The sequence below is a fragment of the Colias eurytheme genome, chromosome 18 (genome assembly GCF_061535395.1).
Source record: "Colias eurytheme isolate Ceu_HAF_F1 chromosome 18, ilColEury1 Martin Lab GWU primary, whole genome shotgun sequence".
In the NCBI taxonomy this organism is placed as follows: Eukaryota; Metazoa; Arthropoda; class Insecta; order Lepidoptera; family Pieridae; genus Colias; species Colias eurytheme.
Genome location: NC_142997.1, coordinates 10299711 through 10318546, shown reverse-complemented (window position 1 = coordinate 10318546; position 18836 = coordinate 10299711). Strand labels below are relative to the sequence as shown.

At 36.9% G+C, this 18836-nt stretch overlaps 1 protein-coding gene across 2 annotated transcripts in view; it reads left to right on the top strand.

The window, feature by feature from the left end:
• The window catches only part of PKD (serine/threonine-protein kinase D3), a 64460-nt gene extending 48132 nt beyond the window's left edge, over window positions 1-16328 (top strand). For both annotated transcript variants that reach the window (XM_090112379.1, XM_090112381.1), the window contains exons 6-17: window positions 4345-4555; window positions 5849-5952; window positions 7791-7864; window positions 8484-8613; window positions 9244-9376; window positions 10060-10230; window positions 10988-11130; window positions 13443-13673; window positions 13937-14120; window positions 14571-14753; window positions 15163-15349; window positions 16230-16328. In XM_090112379.1, coding sequence (XP_089968505.1) covers window positions 4345-4555; window positions 5849-5952; window positions 7791-7864; window positions 8484-8613; window positions 9244-9376; window positions 10060-10230; window positions 10988-11130; window positions 13443-13673; window positions 13937-14120; window positions 14571-14753; window positions 15163-15347 — 1749 coding nt within the window. In that variant the 3' untranslated portion in view covers window positions 15348-15349; window positions 16230-16328. The remainder of the gene's footprint in view (window positions 1-4344; window positions 4556-5848; window positions 5953-7790; window positions 7865-8483; window positions 8614-9243; window positions 9377-10059; window positions 10231-10987; window positions 11131-13442; window positions 13674-13936; window positions 14121-14570; window positions 14754-15162; window positions 15350-16229) is intronic.
• The last annotated feature ends 2508 nt before the right edge of the window (window positions 16329-18836 follow it).

Below are 18836 nucleotides of genomic sequence, written 5' to 3'. Positions count from 1 at the left end.
GCCAATTTTTTGTTTTGAATCCCACCGAAAATATAATTGCGTTATTAGAATAATTAATTACTATACCTACCCACGATCAATTATTACAATATAGTCTCAAATGCATACTAGAGAAATATTGCAATTTGATTCAACCCATTGACCACCGTAAGCCCCGATCGGGGCGCGACACAATAGATTTTCTATTGTGTCTGTGATTCCGAGGACTGATAGATTAAAATGCATAGCATACAAAAATAAATTCACAACACAAGAAATTCCGCGCGCAAATCATAGCGCGTGTCAATGAAATCAAGAATGTTTTATATCAAGCCGACGCGGACGACGACGCGACGCCGAACAAAAGTACCTACGACGGACGACCACGCTTCGAGTTGCCAAACAACATGAGTAATAAATTGTTTACAAAAAAAACAAGTTTTCCATTTTTCTGTATGAGTAGACAGAACTTCAAAACGCCACCTGCTACGGTTTATATTATGAACGATTGTTATAAAAATAAAAGTTATATTTGTTGGTGTAAACTATTTTATTGATCAATAATTTTGGAATTTAAAATTGTCAACATTGATTACAATAAAACGCAGTTTTATTTTATTACACTATTGTTTTTTTTATCAAAACATGTATTTGAAGTACCATATAATATTATGCTGATCCAAGCATTTTCACTCAAAACTTATATCACTAATGATTTGTAAAAGTAAATTATTTCAATATACATTTCATAACCAACATGTAAGAATAATTATTATTATTCCTACCTACAACAACAAACCTAAAACACTATTTACTATGGGAAAATAACCAGGAAGGTGAAAAACATATTATTATTTACGATTTCGACGCACTCGACTTTTAGTAAAATATAGTAGGTAAACATAATATTATGGTTTTGATTTTTGCTACTAATATAAGAAAACTGCGTGTTCAAACTACCTACTTGTTTGTCTGTCTGAAAATTCGGAAGTACTTTGGTAGTTTACCGATTTATAATAATATTGTATATATCGTTGTTTAAAAAATATTCAAACACAATAAAATATGATATACTGATTTATCACTGGTTTCAGTGATGAACTGATGAGTCAATTATAGCCACTATACTTTCGTCATACGTGTGTATGATTGATGTGATTTGCAACGTGGTGATATTTCAGAAAAATCACGGGTCAAATTGTCCCACCGAAAATATAACTGCGTTATAAGAATAACTATACCTACGATAAATTATACATAATACAATATAGTCTCAAATGCATACTAGTGAAATATTTTATTTGAATCAATAAAATAAAAAAATAAATAAAAAATAATAATAATACAAAAATAAATTCACAACACAAGAAAATCCGCGCGCAAATCATAGCGCGTGACAATGAAATCAAGAACTTTCGAGCCGACGCGGACGACGAAGGAGCCTAACAAAAGTACCTACAATCATAGGCGGCTCGTGACAAAATTGTATGGCCGTGTTCACTTGAAATAAAACAACGAAAATAGGTACCTACAATAGCGTTAGCAGTACAAAAAAAATGAGCACCACATTATAAATGTCTATTTATACACTAAAAATTATAGAGTATTTCAAAACGAATTCAATTATTATTTAGCAATAATTAGAAAATCCCCGAATTTGCATTCGTGATCGTATTCATAGTGTTTGTCTACACTAATATTGTAAAGAGGAAAACTTTGTTTGTTTGTTTGATTGTAATGAATAGGCTCATAAACTACTGGACATTTTACCAATGTTTGCAAGTTTGTGATTACTTTGATAGTTTACCGATTTATAATAATTGTATACTTATATCATTGTTTAAAAATATTCAAACACAATATGATATAGGTACTGATTTATCACTGGTTTCAGTGATGAACTGATGAGTCAATGTTAGCCACAATACTAATCACTTTCGTCATACATGTGTATGAACTATGATTGATGTGATTTGCAATGTGGTGAAATTTCATAAAAATCACGGGCCAATTTTTTGTTTTGAATCCCACCGAAAATACATATATTACTAATTGCGTTATTAGAATAATTAATTACTATACCCACGATCAATTATTACAATTTACAATATAGTCTCAAATGCATACTAGAGAAACATTGCAATTTGAATCAATTAAAATGTATAGCATACAAAAATAAATTCACAACACAAGAAATTCCGCGCGCAAATCATAGCGCGTGTCAATGAAATCAAGAATTAAATGTAATTTTATATCAAGCCGACGAGCGATGACGCCGAACTAAAGTACCTACAGTACCATTTACCTTCAGTGTACAATACAGTTTACAGACCTACGACGGACGAACAATAATGAGTAATAAATAAAAAAAAACATAGTTTCTAAGGTCATTAGTTTTATTTTATTTTATTGTTATTTTCTTTGAACGATTGGAAATGAAATTACTCAATTTTTACACAGAACTTTGATTTATTAGAATTATGCTCATTATGCATAAGATAACGAACGCGAATGCACGACATCTAGCGCGTCAATGTTTAAACATCGCCTTTCGTTTAGACATTGACGCGCTAGATCTGTAATAAGTATATAGTCTATGCGCTAGATGTCGTGCTTTATGTCGTGTTTCGCTTGGCAAAAGTCACGCACACTACTGTAGAAGTGTCAAATTTTTCCGGTATTTTACTGTTGTTTTTCTAAGTAAATATTGTAAATTATTGATTAAAAAGGTCGAACGCGCACACATTTCATTATAGAGAAGTGATAAAATGATTAGTTTTAAAGAAATAGTGTCTGTGTTAAGTGTTTAGAGGTAATCAAAAATGTATGGAGGGACGGTCGGAACATCAACCTTAAACGTTTTTATGTGCAAACAAATTAAGAAAGTTAATGTCAACTCTTGTACTATTAAATAATCTACTATGGTCGCGACAAACTCTAGCAATGACGCTGTTGAAGCCTAAATTAGTTCTATATATCTTTTGACAAAAAATTCATTGGTTTTCCTAAAGTATATCTATCTCCTCGGAACGGCTATATTAATTTTTGATAGAAGATTAGGACAAATATACGAATTTGTAACAATTTTATATAATAACATTTGATCTGCAATCCATCTCCGATGTTTAAGACTTTCCATTTTATAAAAGTTTGATCTGAGGTCGCATGTTTTTAAAGATTTAAGTATTTGCTGATGAAAAGTAAGTAGATAAAGAAACTTTTTCTGGACAGACTCAAGTCTCTTTATATGGCATCGATAAGATGGATTCTAAACTGGTGAACAATATTCCAAGAGAGATCTTACTAATGAACAGAATACAATTTTTTATGGTAAAACACTTTTAAACATTTTGCAATTTCTCCATATAAACCCAAGACGCTTTAGAGATTTCGTTACTTTATTATTAATATGATGAATAAAACCTAATTTTTTTATCGAATGTTACTCCTATAGTAGAGCCATTTTAATTTTTTAATGGCTCTACTATAAGTCTCGCACCTGGGTTATCTCTTCGAGGATGGTATTATTTAAGGAATACGAAAATGAATGAAATGTGGGTGTAACTTTTCGGAAAATTGTATAAATTGGCATTTATTTATATTTAATGGTAGCTTGTTGGAAACTGTCCATTCCGAAATTCGATTTAGATCGTCTTGAAGTAATTTAGCATCCTCTGAATTATATATATTTTTGAATATTTTAAGGTCCGAAAAGTATTAATTTTGAGTAATTAATTTCATAGGACAAATCGTTAATAAAAATTAAAAACAAATAAGGCCCAAAGTGCGAGCCCTGAGGAACACCCGAAGTAGCTACAAATGGCTGGGATTCATAGCCATTAACCGTAACTTTTGACGTTCTATTGCCTAAGTAAGTAGGAAACGGTAAAACCACTTTAATATTAGACCATGAATTTTTTTTTAACCTTTGACAACTATCTATGCAGCATCGAATGATCCACCTTATCGAATGCCTTTCTAAAATCCATATAATACATTCTGACCACTATCGACAATATCACACAAATCAACAGTGTAAGTGACCAGCCCCCCTAGTCAAGTGGCTTTCTGTTAGCGTAGCGTTCAATAGAATAGACTACGAATGTATGAGATTGACGTAGGCTGTAGATAAACGTATCTAGTCGTAGTCTATTCTATTGAACGCTACGCTAACAGAAAGCCACTTGACTAGGGGTGCAGATTAGTTAAGATAGGCATCCCGCCACGGAAACCATGTTGTTCAGGTATTAAGTCGGATTGATTGGAAAAAATAATAATAAATATAAAAAATTGAGTTTTTTAAATCTTTTTTATTCCTTTATCACAGGAACTTTAAAAAAAAATTAAAAAATTGTCGCAAATCAGGCAAGCAGCGGGCGGCGCGGCGTGCGTGCGCGCGCGCACACGTGGCGCGTGCACACGTACACGCGGCCCACCGTGTGCCGCGTGTGCAAGAAGCTGCTGCGCGGCCTGTTCACGCAGGGCCTGCAGTGCCGCGACTGCCTGTACAACGCGCACCGCAAGTGCGCGCCGCTGCTGCCCGACCGCTGCGGCGACGAGCTGGGGGATCTGCATGGTACGTGACAACTTTGGTGCAGCTTCCTAACGCTCCAATCTATACAATCCCCGATGCATAGATGGCCTCTATACCCGACCGCTGCACAGTGTAAGGAAATCGCAATCTAGCGGGATTTAATTCTGATGATACGGAAATTATTAAGTTTGATTGAAATAGGTTATAATAAGTGTTTTTATAGTTAGTAAAACACTTTCAGGCGAAAAAGTTGTTTTTAACCAAATCACATTTTTTTCTAAAAAAAACGACCCCGATGACGATGGCATGTAGTCGATTTAACTTCAATTTGTTGGCATAATGCTCTCAACAAACCCTTGATTTTATTTTTATAAAATCCATAATAAGTTACACGAGGATGATACCACATAAAAAATGAAAAAACTTCGTCAAATTGATTACTATTAGATGATCAAATTTTGAAAATTTGCATTTTCGTTATTTCGATAGCCATGCTGAAAATTGAAAAAAAATGTATGGGTGCCGCAAAAAAGCGCAAAATTTTTGAGGTACATCAGTTAGTTTAAATCATCAGCTTTATTGTGATGGTATACACTTTGCTATATTATGCTATATAATGTGTTTTCGGGTCCAATGAATTTAAAATCTAAATAAATCGAAGTATATTTCGTGTCCTAACAGAAATGGTTGGTTTTGCCTATTATTGCCTATTATAAATCAAACAAAATGTGTATGTACTTACGTATTAAACACTAACACTATAATTAAATAAAGTAAAAAACACTATTGACTTAATAATCGCTTCGTAATAAGTAAACGGAATTGGCACAAATTAACACTGGAAAACACGCAGTGAGTGTGACTCCGTTTTGCTGCCGATATAAACATTTTTCATATTAACGTTGACCTTCCTACATAAGAAAAAAATAAGCTGTCCTATTAAGTAGTAGCTAAGGAATAAATAGACATCAATAAATGCTAGATAAATCAAAGTTCAAATTTTGAATTAAATCCCGCTAGATTGCGATTTCCTTACACTGTGCGCTGCGGCGACGACCTGGGGGATCTACATGGTACGTGCCAACTTTGGTGCAGTTTCCTAACGCGACTGTCATCAACTTTGGTGCAGTTTCCTAACACGACTGTTAAAAATCTAGGGGCTAGACCTAGCTAGCTCGAGGATTTACATGGTGGGAGAATTTCAACTTTGTTTCAATTTTGGGACGCCATTACTGTCAACTATACTCATGTTATAAAGCTAAAGATTTTGTTTGGTCGTCTATTTCCATAAAACCTCTGCCAACATATAAAAATATTGTCTTTTGAATGGTACAGATGAGTCGCAAGACAGCTGCAGCACGAGCAGCGAGCTGTCGGACGGCACGCGCGCGCAGGACGACGAGTCGGACGACGGGGAACAGGATAATAAGGAGAATGAGGTATTGTCTGCTTATCTCTTCAAAAAAAAAAGTTTTGGCCGTTTTTAATCTCGGTTAATAACCCTTTCTGGATAAAAATATTACTTGATTAATTTTTATTAGACTGGGGTAGAAGCCTTTAAAAATAATAAAAAGATAAAAAAAATCGCAGTCGGATGAAACCCATTAGAAAAGGAGGGGAATATGATGAAAATAAAAGGAAAAATAAATTACGGTCAATCCGAGTTCGGGAAGAGGGAGGCGGGAGCTTTTAAGAGAAAAAAATGGTCTCTCTCGATTTCCGACAAAACTACAAGTCCTACGGAAAAAAGTTCAATCGCAAAGTTGTAGGTAATAAAAAGTTCTACAACTTTTGTATTCACAATTTTTTCACATAACCTCAAAATTTAGGTGAAAAATTCAAAAAACCAAGTTTTTGGTTTTTTATTTTTAACTACTTCAAAATTTATTTTTTTTCTACGAAATTTGGTGGAAACTTGCTTTATTATGTCCTAAATACACTGTAATTTATTTGATTGAAAATATTTATTTTTTCACCTTATTTTGAATTAATACCAAAAAAACAACCTAATTTTCAATCGAAAAGTCACCCGTCAAAATATCAGCTTTTTTCAAAAACTTGGGGAGCCTTTTATTCATTCAAATCTCTTCTTTCATATGGTGTAAAACAAAATAAACACCACCATAGTAAATGTTCTCAGGAAATGCATACAAACAGTGTGATAATGAGCTTTTACTAAATCAGGCACACTTCTCGAACTCTATATCTTCTCTTGTATCAGCTTTTCGGTAATATTTCAAAAGAAAAAACATTATCTGTTCTAAGCATAATATTTTACAGTATATTCAAAAGCAAAATGATGTCGATAAAAACATTTCAGGTAGTTAGAGAAGTGTGCCTGATTTGGTAAAAGCTCATTATCACACTGTTTGTATGCATTTCCTGAGAACATTTACTATGGTGGTGTTTATTTTTTTTTACACCATATGAAAGTAGAGATTTCAATGAATAAAAGGCTCCCCAAGTTTTTGAAAAAAGCTGATATTTTGACGGGTGACTTTTCGATTGAAAATTAGGTTGTTTTTTTGGTATTAATTCAAAATAAGTCGAAAAAATAAATATTTTCAATCAAATAAATTACAGTATATTTAGGACATAATAAAGTAAGTCTCCACCAAATTTCGTAGAAAAAAAATTAATTTTAAAGTAGTTAAAAATAAAAAACCAAAAACTTGTTTTTTTGAATTTTTCACCTAAATTTTGAGGTTATGTGAAAAAATTGTGAATACAAAAGTTGTAGAACTTTTTATTACCTACAACTTTGCCATTGAACTTTTTTCCGTAGGACTTGTAGTTTTGTCGGAAATCAAGAGAGACCATTTTTTTCTCTTAAAAGCTCCCCCCTCCCTCTTCCCGAACTCGGATTGACCGTAATTTATTTTTCCTTTTATTTTCATCATATTCCCCTCCTTCTCTAATGGGTTTCATCCGACTGCGATTTTTTTTTGTTTCAAAAATTATCTACTCTAGTCTATATTGCATATTAATTGGGATGGTATTTTCAAGTCTGTCCGTGTGGCGATTGTACCGTCAGAATTTTAATATATTTCATTAAAATGAAATAAAAAGTGTTATCAGGTACCTTCTAGGGAAGCGCGCTCCATCTTAGGCCACATCTTACCATCAGGCGAAATCGTGGTCAAGCGCTTCCCTATCATGCAATAAAAAAATCATCATCAGGGACAAAATATCAGTTCGACATAAAAAAAGTTCCAAATGAGTTTTACATTTTTGAAATATTATTATGTGTATAGTTTGCGTATGAATACCATTCCAGCCGGTGCAGCTGCGACGTGACACCGCGCCACAGGAGGAGCCGCAGAGAGACACCGCGCCCAGCAGACCCAGCAGGTAAGCACAGGAGACAAATACTAATCTATAAAAAGACGGGTTGCACTCCGGGAGTGCCGGCAGAAGTGAAAAAGCGCGTAGTAGAGAGGGGATAGCTGTCTACTCTCCATCCGTCTTACGCTTTTTCGATCAGGTCACGTGTCCTGACGCGAGTTTAAGATTTTATACCCATTACAGAAAAAGTGCTTAACGCCGCTAAAGAAGTTTTCACTTCAATAATAGCTAACCCGACATATGTTGTCCTGTCTTAATGATGAATATTAACAGTCAAAAGGTTTCTTTGCTCATCACAAAATAAAAAGTCCGTTCTTGACAGTTCATTCCGTTTTCTATTTTTTACCGGTCGAAATGTTCTGAAGGTACATAATTACAATGTAAAATAGAATATCAAAACGGCCGGGGCCCTTTTATTTTATGAAAAGTATAAATATTAAGTATCTATTGAACACTTACTCAATCCAGATGTAACCTATCCTATCTTTCAAGGTCGATCAAACTGCACATGGTTTGCGAATTAAATAAAAAATCGGTTCAGCAGTTTAGGAGTCCATCCCGAACAAACAACTGTCTCACTTATAAAGCATTTAAATATAACACTAAATATGAAATGTCAATTCAGTTCATCATCATCACCGAGCGCCAACATCCCGCTGATGCGCATCGTGCAGTCGGTGAAGCACACGAAGAAGCGCGAGGGCCAGTGGCTCAAGCAGGGCTGGCTGGTGCACTTCACCAACAAGGACACCACTGTGAGTTCCCCATGTATATCCATCATCATCATCATATCTCTGTGAATTGATAGTTGTCAGATTACCCTATTGTTTGGTTAGATGCAGAAGTATGAGTTGAAAGTTTGGTTATATGCAGCAGTATGAGTTGACACTTGTCTGATTAGCCTACTGTTTGGTTACCACCACTGTAAGTTGACCTATGTCATATTGTATAATTATAGTGATGAAAAAGTGTAAGTTGCGATGAAGTTGGTAAATCTTCAAGCAATAATAGGTATCTGTATCACACTTTATGTAATTATTAGATATTTTTTAATTTTTTTGTACATTTCATGGCAATTAATAATAACTTAAACCACTTTCTCTTATAGTGATCCCTCTTAAAGCAATCATAAATCAAAACAATTGTCCTGTTATTTATTTTCTAGCAATCAGTGACTGAAAACTCTGTATTTTATAGGTGTACTAGTGGTACCGCCCCGGCTTCGCCCGTGGTACCTACATGTTTAAACTATCCTATCTCTCAAGTTGGATCGAACTACACATGATGTGCGAATTTTATTATAATCGGTTAAGTGGTTTAGGAGTCCATTGAGGACAAACATTGTGACACGAGATTTATATATATTAAGATTACATGTTTTACAGCTGCGCCGTCACTACTGGCGCATGGACAGCAAGAGCATCACGATGTTCACGTCGGAACAGGGCACCAAGTACTACAAGGAGGTGCCTCTCAACGAGATCCTCGCGATCGACACCGCGAGGCAGCCGCACTCGGGTGAGTCTTGTCTGATGACACTATATGCGAAATTAAACTTTTCAATTTAGTAAGATCTGAATCTGAGTTATATTTTTAGTCTTTGAATATTGTTAAATGATAGTAAATAAGTTTTGTTACTATGTCTGTCAGTTTTTGGCAGTTGTCAGATAGTAAATAAGTGTTGTTACCGTGTCTAAGCATTTGACTGTTGTCAGATTATAGTAAATATAAGTTGTTACTGTGTCTGTCAGCATTTGACTGTTGTCAGATTATAGTAAATATAAGTTGTTACTGTGTCTGTCAGCATTTGACTGTTGTCAGATTATAGTAAATATAAGTTGTTACTGTGTCTGTCAGCATTTGACTGTTGTCAGATTATAGTAAATAATTGTTGTTACTGTGTCTATCAGTATTTGACAGTTGTTAGATGATAGTTAATAATTGTTGTTACTGTGCCAGTCAGCATTTGACTGTTGTCAGTTTATAGTAAATAGGTTTTTTTTGCTATGTCGGTCAGTATTTGACAGTTGTCAGATTATAGTTAATAATTATTGTTACAGTGTCTGTCAGCATTTGACTGTTGTCAGATTATAGTAAATATAAGTTGTTACTGTGTCTGTCAGTATTTGACAGTTGTCAGATCATATTGAATGATTTTACATTTTTATCGACACCCGTTCAGTGTGTTTGTGTGTGTGCAGACGTGATGCACTGCTTCGAGCTGCGCACAGCGAACGTGGACTACCTGGTGGGGGCGGAGGAGGGGGGGTGCGCGCCGCCCGACTCGGGGCTCGGCGCCTACCTCGCGCGCTCCTGGGAGACCGCCATCCGACACGCGCTGCTGCCGCTCAACCTCGGGCTGCGCGGCAAGGGTGAGCACACTATTAACTTTTGACGCGACAACGTCTTATAATTCGATAGCGCCGGCTGCACGCACGAAAAAACATGACTCATGCGGCGTTACCTCGCTCTGAGGCGTTCCATAGGCTTGAAGTGCAAGCGAGAGCGCGGAACGAGTAACAAAGAAGCACAATCGGCCGTTATCACGTTCAACCATCGTCAGTAAACTGACTTTACAGACAACCAATTTTTTTTTGTACTCGCTTCGGCAGTACATATACTAAAACTAGCTTTCCGCCCGCGGCTTCGCCCGCGTTTTCGAAGAAAAACCCGTTCCCGTAGAATTTCCGGGATAAAACCTATCCTATGTCTTTTCTCGGGTATCAAAATATCTCTATACCAAATTTCATGCAAATTGGTTCAGTAGTTAATGCGTGATTGAATAACAGACAGACAGACAGAGTTACTTTCGCATTTATAATATTAGTATGGAAGTATGGATTGGAACGATACAAAGGGTGAGCACACCTGTGGCTTGGCGCTTACCTCGCGCGCTCCTGGAAGACCGCCATCCGCCGTTACAGTTTTTATTTAACAGGACTTCCAAGGAAATATTTCTTACCAAAGACCATCTTTCGTGAGTAAAACAAGAGAAGAAAGGTAAAACTTTTTTTTGCATAATAGACCTGCACTATTTGACAGCGATCACACCTGGTGGTAAGCGTAGATGCGGTCGAACGTTTATCACACTAAAACCTATTCACTCCTGTATTCTACTCGTGTGTATAGAGGAGGGGGGTGCGGCGGGCGGGGGGCGCGCGGAGATGGCGCAGCTGTACCAGATCCACCCCGACGAGGTGCTCGGCTCGGGACAGTTCGGCATCGTGTACGCCGGCCTGCACCGCGACACCGCGCGGCCTGTTGCCATCAAGGTGCGCACACACACATACACACTACACTCAGAAATACACATACATATCACACAAACAATACGCACCACATAAGGCACACACGCTCACATCGCCTATAGATACGTGCAATGTCGACGACACAAGCACGTAACACGCACTAACACGCAACACAAGCACGTAACCCGCACTAACTCGCAACACAAGCACGTAACACGCACTAACTCGCAACCCAAGCACGTAACACGCACTAACACACAACACAAGCACGTAACACGCACTAACACACAACACAAGCACGTAACACGCACTAACTCGTAACGCAAGCACGTAACACGCACTAACACACAACACAAGCACGTAACACGCACTAACTCGCAACACAAGCACGTAACACGCACTAACTCGCAACACAAGCACGTAACACGCACTAACTCGCAACACAAGCACGTAACACGCACTAACACACAACACAAGCACGTAACACGCACTAACACACAACACAAGCACGTAACACGCACTAACTCGTAACGCAAGCACGTAACACGCACTAACACACAACACAAGCACGTAACACGCACTAACTCGCAACACAAGCACGTAACACGCACTAACTCGTAACGCAAGCACGTAACACGCACTAACACACAACACAAGCACGTAACACGCACTAACTCGTAACGCAAGCACGTAACACGCACTAACACACAACACAAGCACGTAACACGCACTAACTCGCAACACAAGCACGTAACACGCACTAACACACAACACAAGCACGTAACACGCACTAACACACAACACAAGCACGTAACACGCACTAACTCGTAACGCAAGCACGTAACACGCACTAACACACAACACAAGCACGTAACACGCACTAACTCGCAACACAAGCACGTAACACGCACTAACTCGCAACACAAGCACGTAACACGCACTAACACGCAACACAAGCACGTAACAAACGCTAACACGCAACACGAACGAACACGCAACACATGTATACGTAACATGAGATTTTTTTTATCAATTTCTTTCTTTCCTTCTTTCTTCTTTCAATTTGCAATGGTTGGTGGTAATGAACCCTTGACTCGACTGTAGGGTGTATAATAATGTATTGAACTGCTATTACAAGTGCACTTAAACTGAAGAACCACAGGACTATACAGGGTGTAATCATTAAGTGTGCACAGGCGATTTTTCCGTAAGTATTACAGATAACAAAAAACTTTAAACTGATATCGAAAGTACTTAACCTAATGAGTAAAATAACCGTAATAAATTTTTAAAAATAAATTAAAAATATTTTCCGAGCATTTCCCAGGCATTTTCCGGTTATTTTCCGGGAATTTCCCAGGCATTGTCCGGGGATTTTCAGAGCATTTCCCGGGGATTTTCCGCATGTTTTCATGACATTTCCGGACATTTTCCTGGCATTTTTAGGGGATTTTCCAGGCATTTTCCACGCTCCTCCCGGACATTTTCACGCATTTTCCGGATATTTTCCGGACATTTTCACGCATTTTCCGGATATTTTCCAGGCATTTTCCACGGTTTTTCCGGAAATTTCCACGCATTTTCCGGATATTTTCCAGACTTTTCCGAGAATTTCCCAGGAATTTTCCGGGTATTTTCCGGGAATTTCCCAGGCATTGTCCGGGGATTTTCCGAGCATTTCCCTGGGCTTTTCCGGATGTTTTCCAGACAATATCCGGACGTTTCCCTGGCATTTTTCGGGGATTTTCCAGGCATTTTCCACGCTCCTCCCGGACATTTTCACACATTTTCCGGATATTTTCCGGACATTTTCACGCATTTTCTGGATATTTTCCAGGGATTTTCCGGAAATTACCACGCATTTTCCGGATATTTTCCAGACATTTTCCAGGCATTTTCCGGTTATTTTCCGGGAATTTCCCAGGTATTTTCCGGGGATTTTCCTAGCATTTCCTGGGGATTTTCCGGACATTTTACAGACATTTACAGGCTTTGTCAGGGAAATGTCCGGAAAATGTCTGGAAAATATCTGGAAAATACCCGGAAAATGCGTGAAAATGTCCGGAAAATTCCCGGAAAATAGCCGGAAAATGCGTGAAAAGATATTTTTTTTGATATTTCTCGATTTATTTTAAAAAATTTATTACGGCCATTTTACTCATTAGGTTAAGTACTTTCGATATCAGTTTAAAGTTTTTTGTTATCTGTAATACTTACGGAAAAATCGCCTGTGCACACTTAACGATTACACCCTGTATAGTATGACGCACACATACATAACATACATTATACATTATTACACACTACAAATTAATAAAGTTTGAATTTCCCCTCAGGTGATCGACAAGCTGCGCTTCCCGACGAAGCAGGAGGCGCAGCTGAAGAACGAAGTGGCGATCCTGCAGAACCTGTCGCACCCGGGCGTGGTGAACCTCGAGCGCATGTTCGAGACGCCCGAGCGCATCTTCGTGGTGATGGAGCGGCTGCGCGGCGACATGCTCGAGATGATCCTCTCGCACGAGCGCGGCCGCCTGCCCGAGCGCATCACCAAATTCGTCGTGGCGCAGGTAAGTGCTCGCGGAACTATTCCAACCAATATAAATTTATAAATAAAAAAAAGACGGGTTGCACTCCGGGAGTGCCGGCAGAAGTGAAAACTTGATTATTAACGTTGAGCATGTTTGATATCCATCCGTCTTACGCTTTTTCGATCAGGGTCACGTGTCCTGACGCGAGTTTAAGATTTTATACCCAACGCCTCTAAAGAAGTTTTCACTTCAAAAAAACACATGAACAACATTTTTTTCTCAACTACCCGCATTAACCCCAGATCCTGGTGGCGCTAAAGCACTTGCACGAGAAGAACATAGTGCACTGCGACCTGAAGCCGGAGAACGTGCTGCTGTCGTCCGACGAGCAGTTCCCGCAAGTGAAGTTGTGCGACTTTGGGTTCGCGCGCATTATTGGGGAGAAGAGCTTCCGGCGGTCGGTGGTCGGCACACCCGCTTATCTTGGTGAGATATTACATTTGTATATTATTGTAAGAAAGCATTGTAAAGATTGGTTGGATTGTGCTATCGGTGAGCTTGAATTTGCCCAGATGTTTTAGAAGGTTGAAAGAAACGATTAGGGCTGCAAGGTTCTAGAATCTAGACTATCTCGATTAGATGTGCTGTTTCTTGTTATTTTCTATGCATGATGTAAATAACAGATGTAAGGTGTCTGGATAGTTGCTTTGAACAATAATTTTATGTTGAAAAAATCTAATAGTGGCGAATGTCATTATAATATAAGAGATCGTCCCTTGAATCAATACATTTTCAACACTTATGCCTTCAAAGTTGATAATTTCAGCTATTTACCATTTTTTCGATATTTGCCACTGACACTTCCCAAACACTACAGTATTAAGTGCAAGATAACACTTTTTTTCACTGTTTTAATCAAATATTTTTCTTTCACAGCACCGGAAGTTTTACGCAACAAGGGCTACAACCGTTCGCTCGACATGTGGTCTGTAGGTGTCATAGTGTACGTGTCCCTCTCGGGCACGTTCCCGTTCAACGAGGACGAGGACATCCACGAGCAGATACAGAATGCCGCCTTCATGTACCCCCCCTCGCCCTGGAGCGAGATCTCCGCTGAGGGTACGTGCGCACACATACATACAAACACTTATTGAAACACACATTAAAAGTTTAAGTTGCCATACAATACTGTATTTGCGACCATTAGCTTAATTATTCACTAATAAATGAAAATCAACGGCCCCAAGTGTGATCCCTGAGGTACACCCACAATTTAATCGATTATTTTTAGAAATTTCTTCGCGAATTTTAACAACCTTGTAGGATTTAGGGATACGTCGCTCATTATCGATGTTGTAACCTTTTGATACCTATTTTAAAGATCGTTTTTAGTTACATTTTATGATGTAATTAATCAAATGCTGCCTTGAAATCTGTTTTAAATATTTTGAATTTTTGTTTTAGAGAAGTAGTTATCTTTGTAAGTTTTAAAGTGTAAGTAAGGTTAATTAGTTGTTGTCGTCTTTAGCGATCGACCTGATCAACAACCTGCTGCAAGTGAAGCAGCGCAAGCGTCTCTCGGTGGACAAGTGTGCGGCACACGCTTGGCTGCAGAGCAAAGAGGCCTTTAGCGACCTTCGAGCCCTCGAGCGGAGGGTTGGTCAGCGATACCTCACACACCCCAGTGATGATGCGCGCTACGCTGAGCGCTGACCGTAAGCACACACACGTGTCAGAAGTGAAACTTCTTTAGTTGAGAGTCAAATTTCAAAATCGCGTCATAGTAATACTGTCACGTTATGGAGTATGGCGATGATTTTGGTACCTTTGAATCTTTCCAAATAAGTTTCACTTCTGACACACACGCTCGTTTTTATTACGATTATATAGGTTATAACTGAATAAAAATGTAATGTTGAATGAATTAATTATTGAAAAATTATTTATCGTACACCATATATGACAATTTAAAACACTTAAGAGGCCGTATCGATCTTAAGAGTGATTTTGACTTGTTTCTTTAATTATTTAGGAGATCGTTTAAAAAAACGAAACTAAACGCCATATACGCATAAAATTTCATCAAAGTAAGGCTATTTTAACTTAGATTTTCTTTGAATTTTTCAATAAAAGTACTTAAATTGCCTCGAACATATTTTAGGATGTCTCAGTGTCTTTACTGTTGTATATTTTATAAGAAAACTTCTTCTATTAAATTCCGTGTAAACTACAAAGACACGAACGTCCCGCATGGAAAAAATTGAAACACGCCTCAGGCTATTGGCTATTAAACAAACTGGACAATGAATATCAATAAATTGTCTCGAACGTATTTTAGATATTGAATGAATCTTTAATTTAAGATATCATCACACATTGTTACTAATTTAGTTTTGTTAAACGAGCTTCTAAAGAATTACAGAAACAAGTCAAAATCACTCTAAAATCGATACGGACTCTTAATAACTTATTTAACAACGTACAAAGGGCGTCCTCATCGCTGACAGCGATCTCTGCCAGGCAATCCAAACGATTAGAACAAAATATGGCGAGTGTGGTGGACTGTGGTTAATGGATAATGTTTGTTCTTCCCAGGGAGTTGCTAAGTGCGGAGGGGAGGGTTGGCTGCGTGCGGGCCACGTGGCGCCGGCTGCGTGTGCGTGTGCGCGTGCGCTGATATACACACACACACACTCCTCCCCCCACCACTGCGACACACCGTGCGTGCGACACTGACTTGTTACTGCACACAGACTTAGTTCAAACCGAACTAGTATACTGTCAACTGTAACTAAGCGATAGAGAACCGTGTACAAATTCCAAATAAACATGAAACGAAGTAATGATCGATACGAAAAGACTTTGTCTTAGGCTGTATCACGGCGATATAAATTTTGCGGTTTTTATCAACGCGTCTTACATTACGGTTTTTATCAAAATTGTATCAAGCACGAATTTTACACTGCGAATAAACTTTCGAGCGATTAAATTTATTTCATCGCTGTGGAGACACAATATACGATGTATTAATACTTCTCTTACAAAATCTTATAACAGACAATGTTTCATAGACAAGAACGATTTTAATCCTCTGTGCTAAAGTTAAACCGTGATTAAAGTCTTAAGCTTAACTTTAGTACTCCGATTAATGTTGCATGTTTAAAAAAAATAACTGAAAATTGTGTCTGTGTGTTGGACAAAGTTCTGTGTCCGTGTGTGACATTGGTCAGTGCTGGCAAAATTTGTATGTCCATATATTGGACAAAGTTGTGTGTATTGGACAAAATTGTGTGTATTGGACAAAATTATTTGTCTTTTTGACAATGTTTAATGTGGTAATAGGTTATAAAGAGCAGCTAAAGAATAGGTAAGAGAGTGACAGAACAAAAGGCAGTAGAGTTTTTAAAGTAGTAGTCGCATAGACAGCTATATAATAACAAGGCACCTAATTAAACTATGGGCAGGCATATTCATATACATAATATTGTTTTATTTAATTTAGGACGTACTCAGGGAAGTGAAAATATATTCTAAATAGCTTAAATATGTATTAATAATAATATAATTATTTTTTGTTCATAAAATATCTTTGAGTTTAGCCCAAGATTTGTAATGTTATACTAACGTGAATAGTTTTAAGTAATATTAGTACAAAATATAAATTAATTATTGTTGTATTATGGCCTATGTCTATAGACTTTGAAGTATAATATCGGAAATTAATTGAAATAACGTTGAATTTAAAGTTCGCATAATATTAATGGCACATATAATTAATAAGAGGGATTTATAGTACTTTGGTTCGATTTCAGAAAGTTATTATTTCTTAGTGTCATTACCTATTTTTGGAAATTAATAAAAAATATTGGACGAATAATTATGATTATTTTTCCGACCCAAATATCGACCAATAGAATTGCACCGTTCGACGTCACGTGGTACAACCTACATGGTATTATACTGATAATTTTTTGAAAATTTTCTCTGGTCGTTGACGTCAAACTGACAGGTTCAATTCAATTGTGAAATTATTGGCTGACATTTGGGACGGAAAAATAATCTCCCGAATACCACACGAGCTTCAAAATTATCTGGCATTTCCCTCAAGGTTCCCTGCAAACAAATAAAGTCGTCAAGGCGCGAGTGATTTTTTAACCTTGACTAAATACTTGACTCCTTCATTTGTTTGCAACGAACCTATCGGAAAATACCCGATAATTTTGAAGCTCGTGTGGTATTATAAGTGAATATTACGAGATATTGAGTTTAATGTTAGATGTAGAAAATTATGCTTCCAATTATTAGAAGACGCAAATTTGGATCTTCCTGTATGTTACTTCGACATTTTGAGTAAAAAATTATAGTTATGATGCCAATATATTAGTACTATTTTGAGGATAATTGAAGTGAAACTTCTTTATCGGGGTTGGAAAAAAAATTAGTGTAACATTTTTTCGTTACGCGTGACATTTTTCCGTTACGCGCCATCTTTTTCTTATGCCTACCACCCGTGATTCGATGTATTTCTGTAAAGTTGCATATATAGTAAATTATTTTTTAAAAAATAAGGTCATAAAGAAGTTTCACTTCTTACGTGTGTACACTAGTACACGCACACATTTTTTTTTTAATTTTTCTTTCACTAAAACATAACATTTTACATGTGTATAATATAAAAGAGGACCATTACCAGTAAATTTTAAAATGTTCTAGCTTCATTTAGTATTAAAATATATTTTTTTTTATTATATTTACTTAATATGGATTTTTTTCAAGGACTACTTTCAACTACTTAATAAAGTATAATTATAGCCTGTTTCTTCTTAATGTTCCGAAATAAATCCTATCTATAACATTATTTTATTATCAATAGACTCTATATTAAAAAAAATCTTCTCTTCTAAATAATTTACGAATAAAATATCAAATAATGCATAATGCAGGTCTGCATGTCGACGGCCTAATTAGAATATAGTAGACTAAGTGTAGTGTATCTTTTATGAGATTTATTAATGTTTATAATTAGTAATATATGTTAAATATTACGTGAAAAACAAGAAAATGTTACAATTCAACTTATTGTGTATGTAGACAAATTCTAAGGTAATTTATAAAAAAGCTTCATGACACATTAATATGTTAATTTTCACAAAATACTTCGTAATAGATATTTATTATGACTGCTTCAAAATTACCTTAAAA